This window comes from Coloeus monedula (genome assembly GCF_965178545.1).
Source record: "Coloeus monedula genome assembly, chromosome: 17".
Taxonomy (NCBI): domain Eukaryota; kingdom Metazoa; phylum Chordata; class Aves; order Passeriformes; family Corvidae; genus Coloeus; species Coloeus monedula.
Genome location: NC_138797.1, coordinates 15,541,996 through 15,560,522, shown reverse-complemented (window position 1 = coordinate 15,560,522; position 18,527 = coordinate 15,541,996). Strand labels below are relative to the sequence as shown.

Genomic DNA, 18,527 nt, shown 5'->3' with positions numbered 1-18,527 from the left:
TAAAGCCCAGTAAGAGTAATGTGATACAGCCATTCCAAATAAAGGTAAGGCTATAGGAGCAGTTAATGTCCCGGGCAGTCTGATGCGGCCAAGGCCGCGGTTGTAATTAATTAACGGTGTAATTAATGGTGTAATTAATGGTGTAATTAATGGTGTAATTAATGGTGTAATTAATGGTGTAATTAACGGCCGCCGCTCCGGTCACAGCAGCCCCGGGTGACCCGCACAGCGCGGGCACAGCGCCCTCTGGCGGCGGCGGCTCCCGCAGCGCCCCCGGCAGCGGCGACAGCGGCGACAGCGGCGACAGCGGCGACAGCGGCGACAGCGGCGACAGCGGCGACAGCGGCGACAGCGGCGACCCAGCTCCCACGTGCCATGGGAAAGGCCGATCCCCAGGGGATTCCCTTCCCAAGGGCCCGGTCCCCCTCTGCGTGCAGCCTGCAGTGCCTCACAAGCGCTGCGGTGCTGCCAGCTCCTGCTCTGTGGGAGCACCCCTGCGTGACTCGTGTGTTAGCCAATAATAACTCAATCTCAACACGCAACAGTTCATTATTTTTTAAAAGCTATCATTATTTTTGCAACCGAGTGCAGAAATCATTTGCGAAATGAATTCATTGTCTCACGGTCAGACACGGGAACAGTCCCCGCCACGAGCTCCTCTCTTGACGCGTTTCTGTCACAGCAGTTTGACTCGCAGGGCACAAAGCGCTTGTAGCAGCTCTGAAAGAAGGCAAACATAAAAAACTTGTAAGCTCAGGAAAAGGTTTCTGGAACAGCACCTATGAAAGCATGGGGCAGGAGGGACCTGGCCATGAGAGCGCTACACAAACTCACACAGGGAGGGCAAAGTAACACCCAGTGTTCACCCATCACACCTGGGGGACAGGGGACACCACACAGCACGGGCCACTCCAGCTGGGAAGCAGTACACTGTGTAACAGGAGCTGGTGTTTATAAAAGATTGAACTGGTGGAGTCCATAGAGGCTTGTTCACTTTAATTTTGAGGTCTATCAACCACCGTTCGTGTAAAGATGTCCCTTTGTGGCAAAGGCCACAAGTACTCCTTATTCAGTGATGGCTCTCAAAAGTCTCACTTATGTCACCTTTACTAGGTTACAGTCACTAGCAGAGGGCAGAGTTTTCTTCACAAATAGCCATAACATGTTTTCCATAAAAGCTTAACAGCAAAGGGTTTATTCCAAAAGGCTTATTAGGCAGAGATTTTTATCTAAGAACATGACAACATTAAAATCCCAATCTGTACCAAACAAAGCTTAAAATAAAATTTGCAACAATTATTCCTTTGATTTTTCTCCCCAAAATTCTGGACCAAGAATACTCAGTGAGTAGTGGAAAACCAAACAAGAAATGTTCAGGAATTCCTTTGTGGAAAGAAACCCTGAAGTGTTACCTATTGACCGGTACAGCTCAGCACCAGCGTGGCTTCCTCTGAGCACTTCAGGCAGGAGAGTTCAATCATTAAACCCCACACACAAGTGCCAGTGTGAGGTGTCAGCTGGGCTCAGAACTGCCCTGTTTATACAAGGGGGAATTTCAAAGTAATTCAGAGTCATTGGACACAAATGGATTACTAGATGAAGGGGAAGAAAAAGCTTTAAAAGCTTTTCATTATTTTACTTAGAAACCTCAGCACGTATAAATGAATGTATCAGTATCAGCTTTTGACTTGCTAAGAAAGTATTTTCAAAAAACTTCACGAATTTGTCACTGGACCTAGTTTATATCTGGATTTATAACACATCTGAAACAAATGGTTTTTTGACAGGCAGCAGAGTATGAAGACAACCTTTCCCATAAAGCCAGACAAAATGAAAGTACAAAATGAAAGAAAAGCCCCCAACCCCAGGAAACTATAAATATTATATTGGAAAAGATCTCACATATGAACTTTAAAAACAATCAATTCATTTTGTCACAGACAGGTAAGTAAATAAGTAAATATTGCATCAAAGTAACAACTAAAGGTTCCTGGAGGAGGAGTGGGGGGAGGAGGGAGGGAAACAGCTGATAGTTTTGTTGACAGCAAAGAAAAAAGCAAAGGCAGAAATAGAACACAAAAACTCATTACTAACCCAACTGTTGGTTTCCCCCTCAATAAAATAAAATTTTAAAAACTCAAACAAACAAATAAACAAAAATCTCACCCCAAAATTAAAATACTGTAACTGTCACAATTTCAGGGTAAGAACTAATTTTTTATTACACAAGTGCTCTTTAAATACTACTATTATTAATAAAGCAACTAAGTTGCCATGTGCTGGGGTTTACTTGCTGAGCTTTGCTCCTGAGTTTGTGTAGAGCTGTTGGTATGGATTGTGTTCCATGGAGATAAAACATAACAAGTTCCCCTCCTCAAACTCTCTCTAATACAGCATTTGTGAATTCGCACATTCTGCCTCAGGATCAGCAGTATCAACAGAAAGTTATGGAATGTATTTCCCTGGACTCATGGGGACCTATAAGTAGTGCTCTACAATATTATTTGCATTTGTGAACATCAGATGCCTGTATGACAGCACTGGTTTGTCTGTACCACTCATTAAGGGGAAGGCAAAAGCAATTGAGGTCACACTGGTCCCTAATATTCTGAAAATGCAGTATCCAAATGTACACTGCTGCTGAAAACTCCTCTCTGTAGGGAAATGTAACTGGCACACAATATTTACTGTATCAAAATTGCAGAAGGCATGAAAAAGAAAGCCTGTAAGTACAGAATTTATTTTTTAAAGGAAGCAGGACCTTTTTATTATCATTTTGAAAATAAAGCTTCTCTTTTTCCCTTTTATTTTTCTCTTCCCATCAGAAAAACTCTCCAGTCTCTCATCAACTCCAAGACAAGATCAGATTACAATCTAGTGCATCTAACAGTCACTCCTCTGAGCTGGCACTGAGAGTGTAAATAAAGACTACTTTATGTTAAATATAAAATCAGCATAAGCCCTGAACTATGCAATAAAAGATTAGGTGGGTCATCAATAACAGTCAACCTATGCTGACAGAAATTTTCCGTGCTTCACTCTTAGAAGTATTCTGTGAACTCCCAGGAGGGCTGTATGGAATACCATTCCACTTAAAATGTGGGAAATCTGGGATAGAAAAGAAACATCACAGCAGAATCTCACTGTACTCCATGGTGGACTTAGCTGATGGAATTTCTACAGCAAAACAAACAAAGAAAAAAAATAAAAGGCCTCCCAAAAAACTTCCCCAGCTGCTCAGAGATCAGGAAACCCAACCTGTCTTTCAACTTCAGAGAAACTGAACGTGCCATGAATAGCTTGATCAGGTCTGAATCACAGGTTGTACAGAACTTGTGACTAAAATAGCTCTATAAGCTTGCCTTACAACTGGCACGAAAAGCCTGCCTCACTCCCCACCTTTATCTGAGATCAAATTGTTTATCACATTCCTTCCTCATACGTCAGCTCCTTGTGATGAAAGCCAGCCAGTGATTAATACATTTTATTAGGTTGGTTCCAGTGACTTGAAATGAATTTGCCCTGACTCCTCAGGCTCGCTCCCACACCCACTGCCTGGCACTCCAGCCATGCTAGGAATGCACAATAGAAAACAAATTATCTTAGGCGATACCTCATAAATCTGTACCAATAAAATTAACTGCACAACGGCTCCAAGCAGAAATCAGCTTCAGGAGGTTTCTCCTCCAAAGAAAGAGCCAACCCAACAGCTTTAAAGCCCCAGAGAAGCCGCTGTTCCCTTGTCTCTTGCACTCTTCTCTGTGCTCAGCTCATTAAGCAGAGCTGTAGAAGACAGATATGGAAAGCAGTCCAAACTCTTTTCAATGTTATAATTACAAAGTGACAGAATAAGAGGTTTTATCCTGGTCTTGCTCACATAGCTGTAATCTGTCTTCTACTGCACCAGGATCACAGATTCTATTGAAATTTACAGGCTGGATTCTCTATGTATCCTTCTGCAGCGTAAAACCAAAACATGCAGGACAAAGGACGAGAAGACTTGAATCAGCCTAGACACCGTCTGGCAGCAAACTATACTTAACTATTAACAATATCCTCTGTGCTAATTACAGCTTGTCTTGGCTCGAGTGAGAGCTGCAATTCCTTTGCCTTTGGCGTGATGGGAGGAAGATCAACTCTACAAAAATCAGCACCGACTTAAAAGGGATTCAGCACTGGATGCTTTTTATTTAATTACCGATTACCAGCTGAGACTTGAGAACTGACTAGACACCCATGGCTTGCCTCAGTTGCAAGGCATTGTTCGAGCTCCCGTCACAGCCATCCACACAACATCTACACGAGGAAACCTCACACTGTGTTCTCGTCTGTCAGGTTTATAGATTAGGGAGAGATCTGTAATTCAGAGGTCTGTTGACATAACGAGATTAATGTACAGGCTTTCTTCTTGCCCATACACAAGCGAAAAGTCTTTTTTTTTCAGACAGTTTACAGTCTCTCCACTCACGGATTTTATACTTTTGTCAAGGCAGCTTAACTGGCCTTTAAATGAAAATAATTGATCTGTCTCAGAATTAAAACAATAAAGAAGGTTACCTCTGACGTTACCAACTCCTGCAATCTTATTTGTGACTAAAACGAAAACAAGCTCCATGAACACCTTTACATTCAGGACGGACACAGAGCCACATCCTGAGAGGGAAAGTTCAAAATTTTGGCCTGATCAAGACTTATTTTATGTAACGTGTGAACATCAACTAGCACTGGTGCAGTTTGCGTGTTACATCCGCAGGATCCCAAGATCCCTGAATCACAGAATCGTTAGGGTGGGAAGGGATCTTTCTCTGGAGATCGTTCAGTCGCCCCCAAGCCCGGATGTCTGGGGGGTTTGAGCCTTCAGGGCAGCCCGACCCGGGGGCTCCCGGCCCTGGGACGCCGAGGCTGCGGAGCCCCCGGGGCCGCGAAGGGCGCAGGGCTGCGGGATGGCGGCTCCTCCAGGCTGTGGAGGAGCGGGAGCGCGGCATGGAGGCTCCTGAGGGCTGTGGGAGGACGCGGAGGTGCGGGATGGCGGCTCCCCGGGGCGGGAGGTGCCTGAGCGGGCAGCGGGAGCCGAGCCGCGCTCCAGCCCCGTGCGCGCACAGCCCCGGCCGGTGCGGGGCAGCGGCTGCCGGGCTCAGCCCGCACCTGCTCCGGGGACGGGAGCAGAGACCCCGCGCCGCCGCCTCCATCTTGCGCTGCCCTGCAGGTGCGCGGCCCCGCCCGTGCGCGGCCCCGCGGAGGCGGCGCAGGCGCGGCGGCGGCCCCGCCCCGGTCCCCGGCAGGTGCCGGAGCCGCCGCGGCCCCGCCCCGGCCCGGCCGCGCTGAGGGCGGAGGCGGCGGAGCGGCCGCGGGTGCCGGGGGCTCTTGGCTGGGCCGCGCCGCTGCCCGTCCCGCAGCGCTCCGGCGGAGAGAGGAGCGAGAGCAGCGGACACGGCGACCGTGCGCGGCATGAACCGGGCTCAGCGCGGGGCCGCGGGCAGCCGCGGCCTGGGCACCATGGAGGTGAAGAGCAAGGTGGGAGCTGCCGCCGCCGGGGGGCCGCGGGCAAGGACCGGGCCGGCCCTGCGGGGCCGTCGGGCCGCGGTGTCGCTGCGGGCCGGCTGCTGACTCACCTGTCCGGGGGCCGCCGGGGCACGGCCCCGCCGGGGCCTGAGCGCTCCGCAGGCCACCGCGCTCGGGCGGGCGGGCCCCGGCGCTCCCTCGCCACCTGTCCCCGCGCCAGCCCGAGCCCTCTGCCCGCCGGGGCCGCGGCTGCGGAAGGTGGTGGGGTCGTTTCCTGGGTGCGCTGTCTGCGGGGGGGGTGGGGGAAATATAAGTGGTTTTGGAGTGGTTTAAAAAAAAATAGGTAAGTGGAGTTGGCCCCTAAGTTTTTGCACAGACTAAAAGGCGTACAGAAAAATATGTGTTATGGGGAAAATGTGGGCTCACTGGGCTAGAAGAGGTGTTTCGAGACATAATTGGAGAGTGGACTACCTGCTCTCCAGAGCTCTCTTCCAGCCCTAACAATTCTGTGACAATTCGCGAGCGTCAAAACCCACTCTTTGTCCGAATTGCAATGAGTGCGTTTGTTAGTGACTGTTTCTGTAGTTACCTTTTTTTCCTTAATGAGTATGTCTTTCTGGAGCTTTTTGTGGGGTACAGCGTAGGCTTACAGTAGGGGTAGATGTAAGCCCTGGCTGGCTTATCTGAAAGTGGAATTTGCCTTCTCTTAAGAGGCCCCGAGAGACTTTTACCCTGACAGTGGAATTTCAGGAGTGTGTACCTGTGTGTTCCCGCATAGATCACCAGTGTCTTGTGCTCAGAGTGTTGCACAGCTCTGTAAATTCTCCCATGCATGTATCTTCTATTTTTAATTTTAATTTGCTGGTTAGGCAAAGTTTTGCTGACAAAGCTTTAATATTCTGAGAGAAAATATTTTTTTTTTGTTCTGCTTTATATTTGTAATAACTTCCATTTGTAAAACTGCTGGATGTACAGTATTAAGTGGAGCATCAAGCTATTAATTAAATAAATGTTGAGTTAAAACTCCTTTTTCATTGCCTAGGCAGATTGTAAGTGCATCCACATGGTAATGTGTTTTCCACTGGTGGACACATGGATCTCTTGGGTTGTTTTTTTAAAGTGGGAGTAGCCTGTGTTCTGTCCCCTCCTTTCCTGCTAGTGAAGTGTTACAGCAGCAGTGCAGGTGAAGCAGTCAGGACTCTGTGGACTTTTACGGATAACACACCATAGTGCTGGAACTTTTGGAAAGTGTGTGGTTGGTCTCTACAGATTACATGAGGATGATTACTTTAAAATGTTAATTTTTCATGTGGCCAAAACCAGAGAGCACAGGAATATCTGGTAGCTGTTATTTCAAATAGCAGTTAAGCACAGTTGGTACTGTGATGGTGAAGTCTTTTATTTATGCTCTTATAAGGTTGAAAATGAGCAGTATGATGTGCTTATAAACCCAAATCACTTGTTTCCTCAGCCCAAAACTCTAGGTTTACTGTTTCCCCACAGTATGTTTTCCTTGATTTAAAAATATATCTAGGGATTCAGGCATGTGATGTGTTCCTGGTGTTTGTACAGAGAAGTGTAGCCCTAATGAATAGGGATTGTCCCTTAAGTGCATATTATGAAGCAGGATTCAAGGCATTCCTAGAACTACTTGTTGCTAATGCATTATTTAACAGCACCTCAATTTAATATCGCAGAGGAGTCATCTTCCTTCTATGAAAATGAGCAATTCTGAAGAGAAGGAAGAAAGGCCTGTGTGGGAGGTGGAGGGAGCCGTTCCTGTGGAGTGGCCTGGGCTTTGAAGGCTGCTCAGTGATGTACAGCTCTTTATTTAGATATTCCAAATCAATAATTGTGCCTCAGCTGACAAGGCTGGGCCAGCACAGCCCAACTGTGATTGCAGTTATATGAGCACAATGCCTTTGTTAGTTTAGTTTATTCAGTTTGGGTAGCTGCTCTGAACTTGCCCTGGCGATTCCCCATAGTACTTGAATTCCAGTCAGCCCATTTTCTTGTTATGGAAAATAAAATTTTACACCCTAGACTAGCGTTCCTAGTGATGATATGGAAAGCCCAAGTTAAGCTTCTAGTTCTCTATATATTAAAATTCAGGTTCTCCCCCTTTTTCATAACTTGGAATAATATTTTTTTTCCGAGTAAACTCTAGTAACTGGTAAGCTAGAGGTGGTCATTGCAGCTCATGTTCTGTCAGTGCTGGAGACTTGCATAGAGCAGCTTTATGCTGTGTTTCAGAGGACTTCAAAATGTGTCCCATAAGTGAGTGTTAAGTGAGCATCCCGGGTGCCTTCCCGGTGTGCTGCCACAGCTCCGCTGCTTTTTCCCGGGGGAGTTAGCAGGGGAACAGCACTTGCTTGTAAAGAGCTCAGATAGCAAGGAGCCTTCTCTGCTTAAGTTACTCTTCCAGTGTCTCATCTCCTCTAGAACATCAAGTGCAGGCTTGTTTCATGGGACAGAGTGCAGCATCTGATAGAAAATGCCGACATTTCAGGGGTTCAAATAATGGAATTGCACAGTTGCCCTTGTGTCTTTTACCTGCTTTCTGATAGTATTGAGCAAACTGTGTTAGGAGATATGGGCGGGTTATGAGTCTCTTGGTATTTGCACCAAATATGTATGAAATAAAGTGGAAAAAATAAAAATAGCCCGTTTGAAAATCTGGCCCTTTGCTTGCTGTGATAAGAGTCAACATTTATTCCAGTTTGAGGGTGAGGTTGTTGGCTTTTTAAACTTTTATTCCTGAGTTATGTTTTAACCGTATAATCCTTGAAAGCCAAGCAATTTCGGTTGCTGCCATACGCGGACAGTTCCTGTGGGGCTCGCACCTCCCGCAGCTGGGGAAGGATCCGAGCGGGATGAAGGCCGGCCCTGATGTTGTGATTAAGCTGTGCTGTCTCTGATGTGATGGGAGTTCCTCCTGTGGGCTGGGCTTTTGTTTGTAAGCAGGTGTGAATCATCCCTTCTGCCCTTGTTACTTAATGTTAGCGTAATTACAGGTTTTTCAGAGGAGGAATGTTCCCAGATAATTCCTTTATTTGAAACTTTTAGAGGAAGGTGGGATGTTGAAGGTGTAGCTTGTTTTGAGTTAGCATGGTGTTAACATGGTGCTAACAAACGGGGTCCTCGACTCCTGGTTTTCAGTCCTTTGTTTGTATGTGAGAACTCCGAAGCTCTTATTCTCCAAAAGATTGTAGTCAGGTGTGAGGTAAAGTGCACGTCCACATCTCCTGTGTGTAACATACACCAAAGTATGTGACACTGAGGCTCAAACTTGCACGCCGAGCATTTTGTTCCATGTGCCCTTCTGCTCTGCCTAAAACTAAACTTGCGAAAGAAATTATTTAAAGTTTTTGCTTTCACTGTAGGTCAGCAATAGAATTCACACAAAAAAAGCAGCCAACTGAGGTTTTTTTGAATTATTAGCTTATTATCCTTTAACTCATATGCAATCTGTTCTGTTCTGGTTTTTGTAACCTGGCTGCTGCTATCTCTGAATTCCTTTTGACATCTCTGGTATGTTGTGCATGCGCCTGATATGGAGGATTTGGAGTAATTTTTATCCAATATTCTCTTTGCTTTGGGTCCTGCCCTTGTTAGGCAGAACACCAACATTTTACTAGTTATGTATGGTAAAAATCACAATTTGTCTAGTCTACGTCAAATGCTCATCCTTGTCTTGGCACTCAGTTTAGTCTTCTGCCTGTCCCCACTGCATCATTGCCTTAATAAGCAATGTGTTTTAAGAAGTGTTTGCTTTAGAGATGATTTAGGAGACAGGGCTTGAGTGGATTTGTGAGCTGGGTTTTTTGTTGAATAATTATGTTGACTACAAGCAAATCCTACCTCTGATAGTAATGTCAGTGACTAATTTTTTTTTTTCATATTTTCTGAGTCTTGCTAGATTGGGAAAATCCAGGTTCTATACCCTGGATAGAACCCTGATTTATGAGACTGTTGCAATCAAGGTTTGAGCCTTGCTCATGCAAGCGAATCTTCTGAATGCTCTTAGAGGTAGCGGCTGGTTGCCTCTGATATATCTTTAGGTAGGAGCAGAGTGGACCTGAGATAGCTCCTAAAGCTGGGCTGCACGTGGCTTGTACTGAAAAGCAGCAACAGTTCTTTGTGGTCTTCCCATCCAAGTGGCATTTTCACTTCCTGGCCAAACAGCTGGGGGTGTGAAGGCTGCTCAGCCTTTCGTGGGTGAACCACAGTTGTGTAACAATCTCTACACAGTGTTCTCAAGGGCACTGGTAGTTCTTGGAACAAAATTCCAGGTAGTCACATACCACAGGATGTTAATCACAGTCCTGGTTTCAGCCACCACAGGAGTGCTGCCTCTAAATTCTGTCCCTTACCCAGCATGTTTGCTTCATGAGCCTGTGTGAATCTGCAGTTATCCCTGCACCCGTTTGTCACCTTAGTGCTGATGAGCTCCCATTAAATGGAACAATAAAACGGCTTTGGCATGCTCAAAAGTACACATTCTTTCAGGTACAAAACTAGTTATAACTTTGGGGAAAAAAACCAACTGTTTTAACTGACTTTCCTACACCACATCAAAATTATTGGTTGTAGGTTTTAGTGCACTTTTAATTCCATAACGCTTCTGGTTTAACATTAAAACAATTCTATTGCTTCCATATTAATGATGTAAGATCTATTTTGTTGTAGTTTGGAGCAGAATTTCGACGGTTTTCTCTAGAGAGATCCAAACCTGGAAAGTTTGAGGAGTTCTATGGATTATTGCAGCACGTGCACAAGATCCCAAATGTTGATGTTCTGGTGGGATACACGGACATTCATGGAGACCTGCTGCCTATCAATAACGATGACAATTATCACAAAGCAGTTTCTACAGCCAATCCTCTACTCAGGATTTTCATTCAGAGAAAAGGTAAGAGCACTTGAAGAATGTGAATCATCTGTTTATCCAGTTACAGTGTGATGTATGGAGGAAAAAAACCCTGCAGTCCTATTTCATCATGTCAAATTCCATAATAATTATGGGTCATGAAAGGTATTCACAACTCGTCTCTCTTGCAAGGACTTCCTCAGGCAGCCTATTTATACTTTGTGATTTTTTGCTTGTATTTAGTTGAGTTAAAGTCAAGTTAAATCTCAAGCAAATGCTTCTTTCTGGTTTTATGTAAGCAAATGAAAATAAACTTTAAGCCTCTAAGGTTTTCTGCTCTGTATGTTGGATACTTTTCACTTAAAATTCCAATCTTGATCAGACAAGAAGAGAGACCATTACAGGATGGAAAGCAATATTAGAAATGTTGATACATTAACTCTTAAATGTAACATAAAAGTATAAGTTCAAGACTAACTTTGTAATGTGCTACTCTTTTCACACTTTCCTAATAGAACATTTTGAAGCTTTCAATTGACAAGCTTATTTAGGAAACCTCAGGAGCGAGGGCTGCTTCTTTTGTTGGTTTGCCTTTGAAAGTAGAGTGTCTGCTCTGGTTGTGTCTTCCTACTGTCTGCTTTTGCTCCTGAAGGGGAAAAAGAATATAATTAAAATTTGTATCTGTTCTTCTGGTGTTGTTCCTGGTTGTTGCTAAGACAGGCATCTTTTCCTTAGAAAATGCTTGGGCATCAGAACCTTTTATAAACTCCCACTCCAAAATATGAATGAGTCCACAACAGCCTGACACAAACCCAATATTCACGATCAGTGTGGCTGCTTGGCAGCTGCTGTGTGCTGGCAAAATGTTTGTTTTGTTTGTGTTGATAGTATAGACAGGTAAGGCCTGTGTTTTCAGTGCTGAAATGCCAAAGGCATGAACCATTTGCTTTAGCAGAACCTGGAGGTAGACAAGGTCTATGATTCCATTTAATCCCCTACAATAGCCATATGACAGGAAGGGATAAACCACTTTGTCAGACTGGGATTATTGAGTTTATATTTTAACACCATATGTTTTTAGATTGTTCCTAGTGTGACAGGTCTAATGTTGCCTGTTCCTAGTGTTACATTTGTAATGCTTTTTTAGTTTCCTACCATCATTTACCTTGATTTGATCCAGGTGGATTATTTGTCTCTGCTCTGGTGCCAGGCATTGATATAATGCACAGAAGTAGGAGTAAGATGAATTCATTTTAGTTTATCAGAGCAAGAGTTGACAAGCAGGAAAAGCTGTGTGAAAAGTATCAGGTGTCATTGCCTTCCCCTGGACACAAGAGCCTTCTGCCTGTGGGGTTTCAGGGAATAAAGAACCAAGGCTGGCACCACAGTCCCCCACTACACTTTGTTGTGAATTAGTTGTGACCACACTAATCACATCTGTTGATGAAATTGAGGCTTTGCTTTCAGTGGCATCTTTGCCATATAGAGCAGATTTTTTTTTTGATGGAAAATACAGAAATAACTTCATTCTGTATTTTATTTGTGATGATTTGCCTATAACCAAGGCTGAATTGGTGGAGTTAGGGATGGTTCATATTTTGTGCAGTGTGATTTAAGTGTGCTTAATTCATAGATTGCAGCAACCTTACTGGCTCTGCCTCTGGAATGGAAATGTCTGAACAAATACCTGCTATTGATGGGGCTGCTTTGATCTCTGCTGGTTTGGAACTATAAGTAACACAAGTTACTTTTCCACCTGCAAGGCTACTTGTGGCTTTCATGCATTCTCTTAAATCAGCTGAAAAATTTTTGTGGGTTTTGTAATGGAACTCTAACTTCTTTTATGTTTCCAGCAGCAGTAGTTGGGAATTTAAGATCTTTGACAAAAAGCCACTGTGGGGAAGAGAGAAAGTGTTTTGCTGTCTTATAATATATGAAATTTTTATCATACTGTCTTAACTATTTAAACTACACATAATTTGTGCAAACGTAACTTAAGGTATGAGCAGACTGCAATGAAATTTAATGTTAATAGTATTAACTTCTTAGTATATTGCATCCAAGAAACGCCTTGAGGGGTTGAAATGGGAGCTGCAAGATGGTTTTGCTTTTATTAATAAGTGATAGTTGTGATAATGGGACTCCAAAATTTGGGAAATATTATGCCAGACTAAGAACTCTCTTCTCCCCTGCTTGTTTTGACTCCTGTTTCTAAAAGCTCTCCGTTTGTCCTGAACATTTATGTGTCTTGGTTAATGTGGTAAGGAACCTAGAGATCTTGTAATGAAGTCACATTATTCCCCTTAGACTCCTCTAATTGTATTTCACTGAATTCCTTTAAAATACTTTAAACTGCTCCAGTGCTAAATCTAAACTGGGGCTTGATGTTGCACAAGTCAGGATTTGCTGTCAGCTTGCAGAAAACATTCCTCACTGGAATTTCATTCTGCAGTTTAACAGATTAACAGGTACTGTTGACATCTGGTATTTAAAGGTTAAACTGATGTATTGTGATTAAATCCAGATGTATGGGAGTCACTCTGTCTGTGAGAAAAACCCTGCTGAAGAGAAAATGGAGTGGAACAGTCTGCACAGGCTGAAGGGCATCTTGATGTGGGGAACTTTGCATTGTAAATACAAGAACAATAGAGATAACAGAATATACATTTCATTATAATATCCTTAACAGTCCCTCGAAGGATTCTAAATTGCAATATCCAGCTCTTGCGAGTTCTGCATGTATATGGCTGTATTTAGTGAGAAGTGGATTCTTTGGTTAATCCACTTGTGCCTCTGGAGAGAGACTGTCACTGAGAAGCTTTACTTTGGTGAGAAGTAAGAGCAGTTGGCTTTTGAAACAGCTCTTTGTGGACTAGCCTAGCTATTCTGAGGCCTCTTCCTAAAAACACAGGTTAGTTTCCTAAAACTATATTTTGTTACATTTTGTAGAAATAAGAGGAAATTTGTTGGGTCATATTTAAAAAATGCTAAATTGCATCTGTATCCAAATATGCTAACTACTTGGGGGCTTTGAAAAATTAATTCTCAAGGGGCAACTCTACATTGATTTGCAAATGGGTCAGGAAAATATTTTTTAAATCTGTCTTCAATAACATTAAATTGAAACCAGATTTGGCATTTAATAAACCTGTACAGATTGGTGCCACCTTGAGCTTGAAACTGCTGGGGGGAGAAATCCTTGCTGGACCTCATGGATGTTCTCCTTCACACTATCTGTAGTTAACACCTTGTCCTTTGGCTTTAGGCCAAAATATTTTTCACTGGGGCTTTAAACTGATTAGTGAGGTGCCAGAACAAAGATGCCTTTGTACTTGAGAGTATTGCTTTAGAAAACTTGTTTAGCAGTGGAAGAGAGGTTACCCAGAGTGTGCTGTTCTGCTGAGATTTGGGGAGATGAGTTTATCAACTTTTCGCTATTTCTTTCCTTAGAAATTCTCTAACCTTAACTGTCTCTCTTAAGGTTCATGCTAGTTCTGAATTATTAAACTGTTAAGAGCAGTTATAATACAAAAAACTTACCCTCTAGTGTGTCAGAGTTTCTTAAATGTTTTGACATCTGGCTTGCAGTTTTGGGATGCTTTCATTTCAGCCATGTGGCCTGTAACATAAGAAAGTTATTAAAAACAAAAGCACCAGCTCAATTTAAGATTTCTGATTTTTCTTCTGAAATAGATTTTTAAAGTTCCTCTCTTTTCCAAGAAATGTGTTCCTGCTCTTAGTTTTTGTTTAAAAAGTCCTTTTGAATCTGTTATTTTGCATACAGACATTTACATACTATTTCTTTCGAAGCTAGTCCTGTTGCAACTGATCTTCATGTTTCTCTACTAACTGGAAAAATTTGGTTAGGACAGAAGTTACCAGCTGATAGTTGTGGAAGGCAAGCTAGGAGGTGGTTTCTGTGAAGGAAGTTGGGAACAGTTCTAAATCTAACTTGAGTAAAGAGCACAAACTGTCTTTGATCATTTACAGGACATGATAAATCTACTGGGATGCAATAAATGTGTGTTTGTATATCCAGTCCATGCCAGATGTCCTGTGGGGTGTGTGGCCTGCCATGAAGGTGAAGAAGCCTTAGAGCCCACTGTGGCAAGCTGGAACATTGAATGTTTTATGTATTTGATGTGGCACAGTGGGTAAAATACCACACCGTCTGATTCTCCAAATTTCTGCACTTTGAATTTAAGGAGAAAACCCTATAAATTGAATACCTTTTAATGTTGCAATGCACGTGGGAGAACACTTGTGAGAAAATCAGTCCTGACAAAGCTCTGATGTACTGTTTTCTTGCATCTGTTTCTAAACCAGCTGTTGTACTAAAAGTAGTAGGGACAGAGTGCTTGATTGGCACCAGTCTGTTGGGACCTGTGTCCTGGAGCTGTCATCAGCAACTTGCACTCTAGCAGGAATGAGTGCAAGTGGAACTTTGTATTTAAAGCAAGACCTGTCTAGGATCTGATTTCACAATTGTTCTTTCCAGGTTGTTTTGTAAACAACTGTAGTTCTAAATCAAAAAAGAGAAGCTTTGCACCTCATTGAATTGCAAAAATCCTTTCAATGAAACACCAGATGTCTAACTGGAAACTGGTTGGATGGGTTGTCAGGAGAGATAAGGGCAAAACTTCTCTCACTTTTTTCTTTGATTGTAAATTTTTAGCAAACATTATAAGAATTGCTCTATGTTGTCTGAAAAGTCAGCATGTTAGTTGTCAGCAGTGGAGTACAGGAGTTTAACCAGCTGATCTAAGTCAGTCAGACATCCCAAAGTGCCTTTTACAGAGAAAAGGCTGAGTCTGCATTTTTGTAGCTGTTTTACTTCAGACATAGTTCACCTGTTTATATGCTTTGGGTGGGGAGGTTGAATTGTTTTTTAATGCACCAGCTCTTGAACACAACTGATCTAACACTCTTAGATGTGTGAAGATCAGATTTGAGGCTATTTCTAAAGCCCTCTTGCTTGATGTTAAGACCTAATGTTATATTAATTAAAGCTTAAATTCCAAAGTAACTGAAATTGCTCCAGAAGTGACTTCAGGCTATAGTAGGGCTGTGTCAATCAGGTATCTTCAGAAATAACTCCTGCTTGTGTCAATTAAACTGTTGAACAACTTCGGCTGTAAACATCAATGCAAAAGATGCTGTGTTTAGCAAACAGCTAAGCAAGAGCTTTGCCTTCCTTATGGTGTAATTATTTTTTTTAAGCAAAGGAAATAAAAAAGAAATGTAAATGAGGCCATCATCAGGACGCATTTTTCTAAGACACGTTGATGAATTATTGTGTACACAGAAGCCAGGAGCTGACAATAAATCCCTTTGAGGTTTTTTGTGGGCTAATTTAAATTTGTTTCTTTTCCTGTTGTCCTTTGTCTTTTAGAATACCGGGTCCAAGGCTGCCTTCCTAGAGCAGCCAAAGCACTCTTGTTGTTTCAGCGACCCTAAAGGCTGGGAAGGGAGGAGTTAGTGTTACATGCTGCAGTAGTGTTAACCTGTTGCTCCAGGAATACTTTCTCTGTTCTATTTTGCTTAAAGCATCTGAGGAGTCCAAATCTAACTGGTGCATGTCTGTATATCTCAGCCTCAGAAACAAGTGCACTCATTGATTTCCTCAGCAACTGGCAGCTGTCCTGAAATGCCACCAGGGCAGCATTGCCACAGTCAGTCCAGTCCACAGACTGAAATGTATAGCCATTCTCCCACTTTCTTGGCTCTACCAATGGCATCTGAATGTGATAATACAAAGAAATCCCAGCTTCTCTGTGTCCTAGGGTTAGTGCAGTCCAGTTCTGCGTGATTATGGGGGAGTTTCCCGTGTAGAACAAAGATGTGTGCAATGTTGCAAAAGTACGAATGTAAATCTGAGGGAGCTCAGATCTAAATGTATTTTTGGTGAGTTATAGCATATTAAAAAGAAAAATGGAACCTTTTAAAATAAGCATTTTAGAAATCAGGATTGCTTCCACAGAATGTGTTTTCTTGTCCCTTACAAGTAGTCATAGGACTAACATGTTTTGTTTTGGGCTTTTTTTAAGCTCTAAGCCATTTGCCTATTCCTATATCAAGTTGTGGCAGTTACAGCATTGCTTGCATGAACAGTTTTGCTTGAAGTATTTGTGTGCGAGGTCTCTTTGTTTCTGCTCCACAGCCATTTCACCTACATGGCGTGGGGGCAGGGAAGAGTGCAGAATGGAATAAGCTTTCTGGAGTTTGAATCCAGGTCACTTGGCTGGCTCCCAGCAACTAGGCAATAATAGGCACACTGGCTGCTTTCCCTTTTTCATTCTTTCTTTTCCAATGATCTGAAATCTGAGGAGAGAAAACTAGCAAGTGGAATTACTCTGAATAAAATTAAAATGTTTCTAGGAATGTACTCACTCTTTCCATTCTACCCTTTCTCTCAAGCAGCTGTAGCTCTTTGTGTCTGCTGCTGCTAACTTGCTTTAATTTCTTTTGTGCACTCTCTTTCTTTTGGTTGAAGAAAACCAAAAGTATTCCAAACTTTGAATCTCATAACATTGAAGCTTTTGTTTCATGTGTAGAGAGAAAGGTTTCTATGACAGTAAGGCAGACACCTTCTAGATGAGCTCTTTGCTTCTGCTGAGCAATGTGACCTGGCCATGCCTGGCAGGCTCTAATCCCCATGTGCTCTGTCTTGCAGAAGATGCAGACTACAGTGCCTTTGGGACTGATACGATGACAAGGAAGAAGAACGTCTTATCCAATGTGCTACGTCCGGATAACCACAAGAAGAAACCCCACATTGTCATTAGCATGCCGCAGGACTTCAGGCCAGTGTCCTCTATCATAGACGTGGATATTCTGCCCGAGACCCACCGCAGGGTGCGGCTCTACAAGTACGGCACTGACAAACCCCTGGGCTTCTACATCCGCGACGGCTCCAGCGTCAGGGTCACCCCGCACGGCTTAGAGAAGGTCCCGGGGATCTTCATATCCAGGCTCGTCCCAGGAGGGCTGGCTCAGAGCACGGGCCTGCTGGCTGTCAATGATGAGGTACTGGAGGTGAATGGGATAGAGGTGTCAGGAAAAAGCCTCGATCAAGTTACAGACATGATGATTGCAAACAGCCGCAACCTGATCATCACGGTCAGACCTGCCAACCAGAGGAACAACGTCGTGAGGAACAGTCGGACTTCAGGCAGCTCCGGCCAGTCCACTGAGTCAAGCCTTCCCAGCAGCACTCCAAACATTCTGGGAAATCTGCTGCAGGGAGAAGAGGAGAGCGATGAGGAGGACATTATTATTGAAGACAGTGGGGAGCCACAGCAGATCCCAAAAGCTGCACCTACCAGTGAAAGTATAGAATCCTTATCACAAATTGAACTCCTCCATGAGTCCACGCAAAATGGATTCCTTCCTTCTAGTGAAATGAACTTGAATCACTCAGCAGGCAGCATTAGCATGGAGTATGAAGTACCAGAGCCAGGGCGTAAGTCACTAGAAGAGGATGGAACTATAATAACACTATGAAATGACATTGGTGTACTTTGTATAAGTAAGGATGCCATACATGTTTTAATTTGGCTTAATATGTAATACATTTTATACCTCTCCATCTACCATGCACTGCAGTTAGATTAAAAGGAGGGAAAATAGTAAATACAAGAAATTCAAAATTACATAAGTTGACTAACTTCATTAATTCTGCACTTCAATGTAAATAATTCACAAAGCTGGTAGATAGTTGATAAATGGCTGAAAGTGAATGAGGAAAATTTAAATTGAAAATGAAGGATAGCTAAGAGATGACTGTGAGCTTTCTTTTAAAGGTACTTGATTTTTATTATTTTTTAATGCCATATACTACTGGTTCTATAGAAGTAAACTTCCTTACATGTGAGGCTGACCATCTCATGTACTGTGGCTTCATGTTCCTCTGAAGTGCTGCTTACATGTGGTGGAGCTGCTTTAGCCCCCTCACTGCTGTCCTGGCTGCTGCTCTGCTGGCAGAGCTGTTGGTAGGCTCTGTGCAAGAGGAAACTGGGAGAAAGCCAGAGGTGGGCTGGGAAGAGATGGGGATGGCTGGTCTGGTCCCCTGGCTGACACAGGGACAACAGGGCTCTGTGGGCAGCACCTGCAGTGGGGCTTTGGAAGTCACTGTTCCTTTGTGAGTGAATGTGCA

The 18,527-nt window shown here is 43.4% G+C and overlaps 1 protein-coding gene across 1 annotated transcript; it reads left to right on the top strand.

Moving 5' to 3' along the window:
- The first annotated feature begins 5,391 nt into the window (after positions 1 to 5,391).
- Positions 5,392 to 17,922, top strand: PARD6B (par-6 family cell polarity regulator beta). The gene is made up of 3 exons (XM_082292946.1): positions 5,392 to 5,514; positions 10,192 to 10,414; positions 17,046 to 17,922. Exons 1-3 carry the CDS (start codon positions 5,449 to 5,451, stop codon positions 17,873 to 17,875), a joined length of 1,119 nt encoding a protein of 372 aa, XP_082149072.1. The 5' UTR covers positions 5,392 to 5,448; the 3' UTR covers positions 17,876 to 17,922.
- Positions 17,923 to 18,527: the final 605 nt, after the last annotated feature.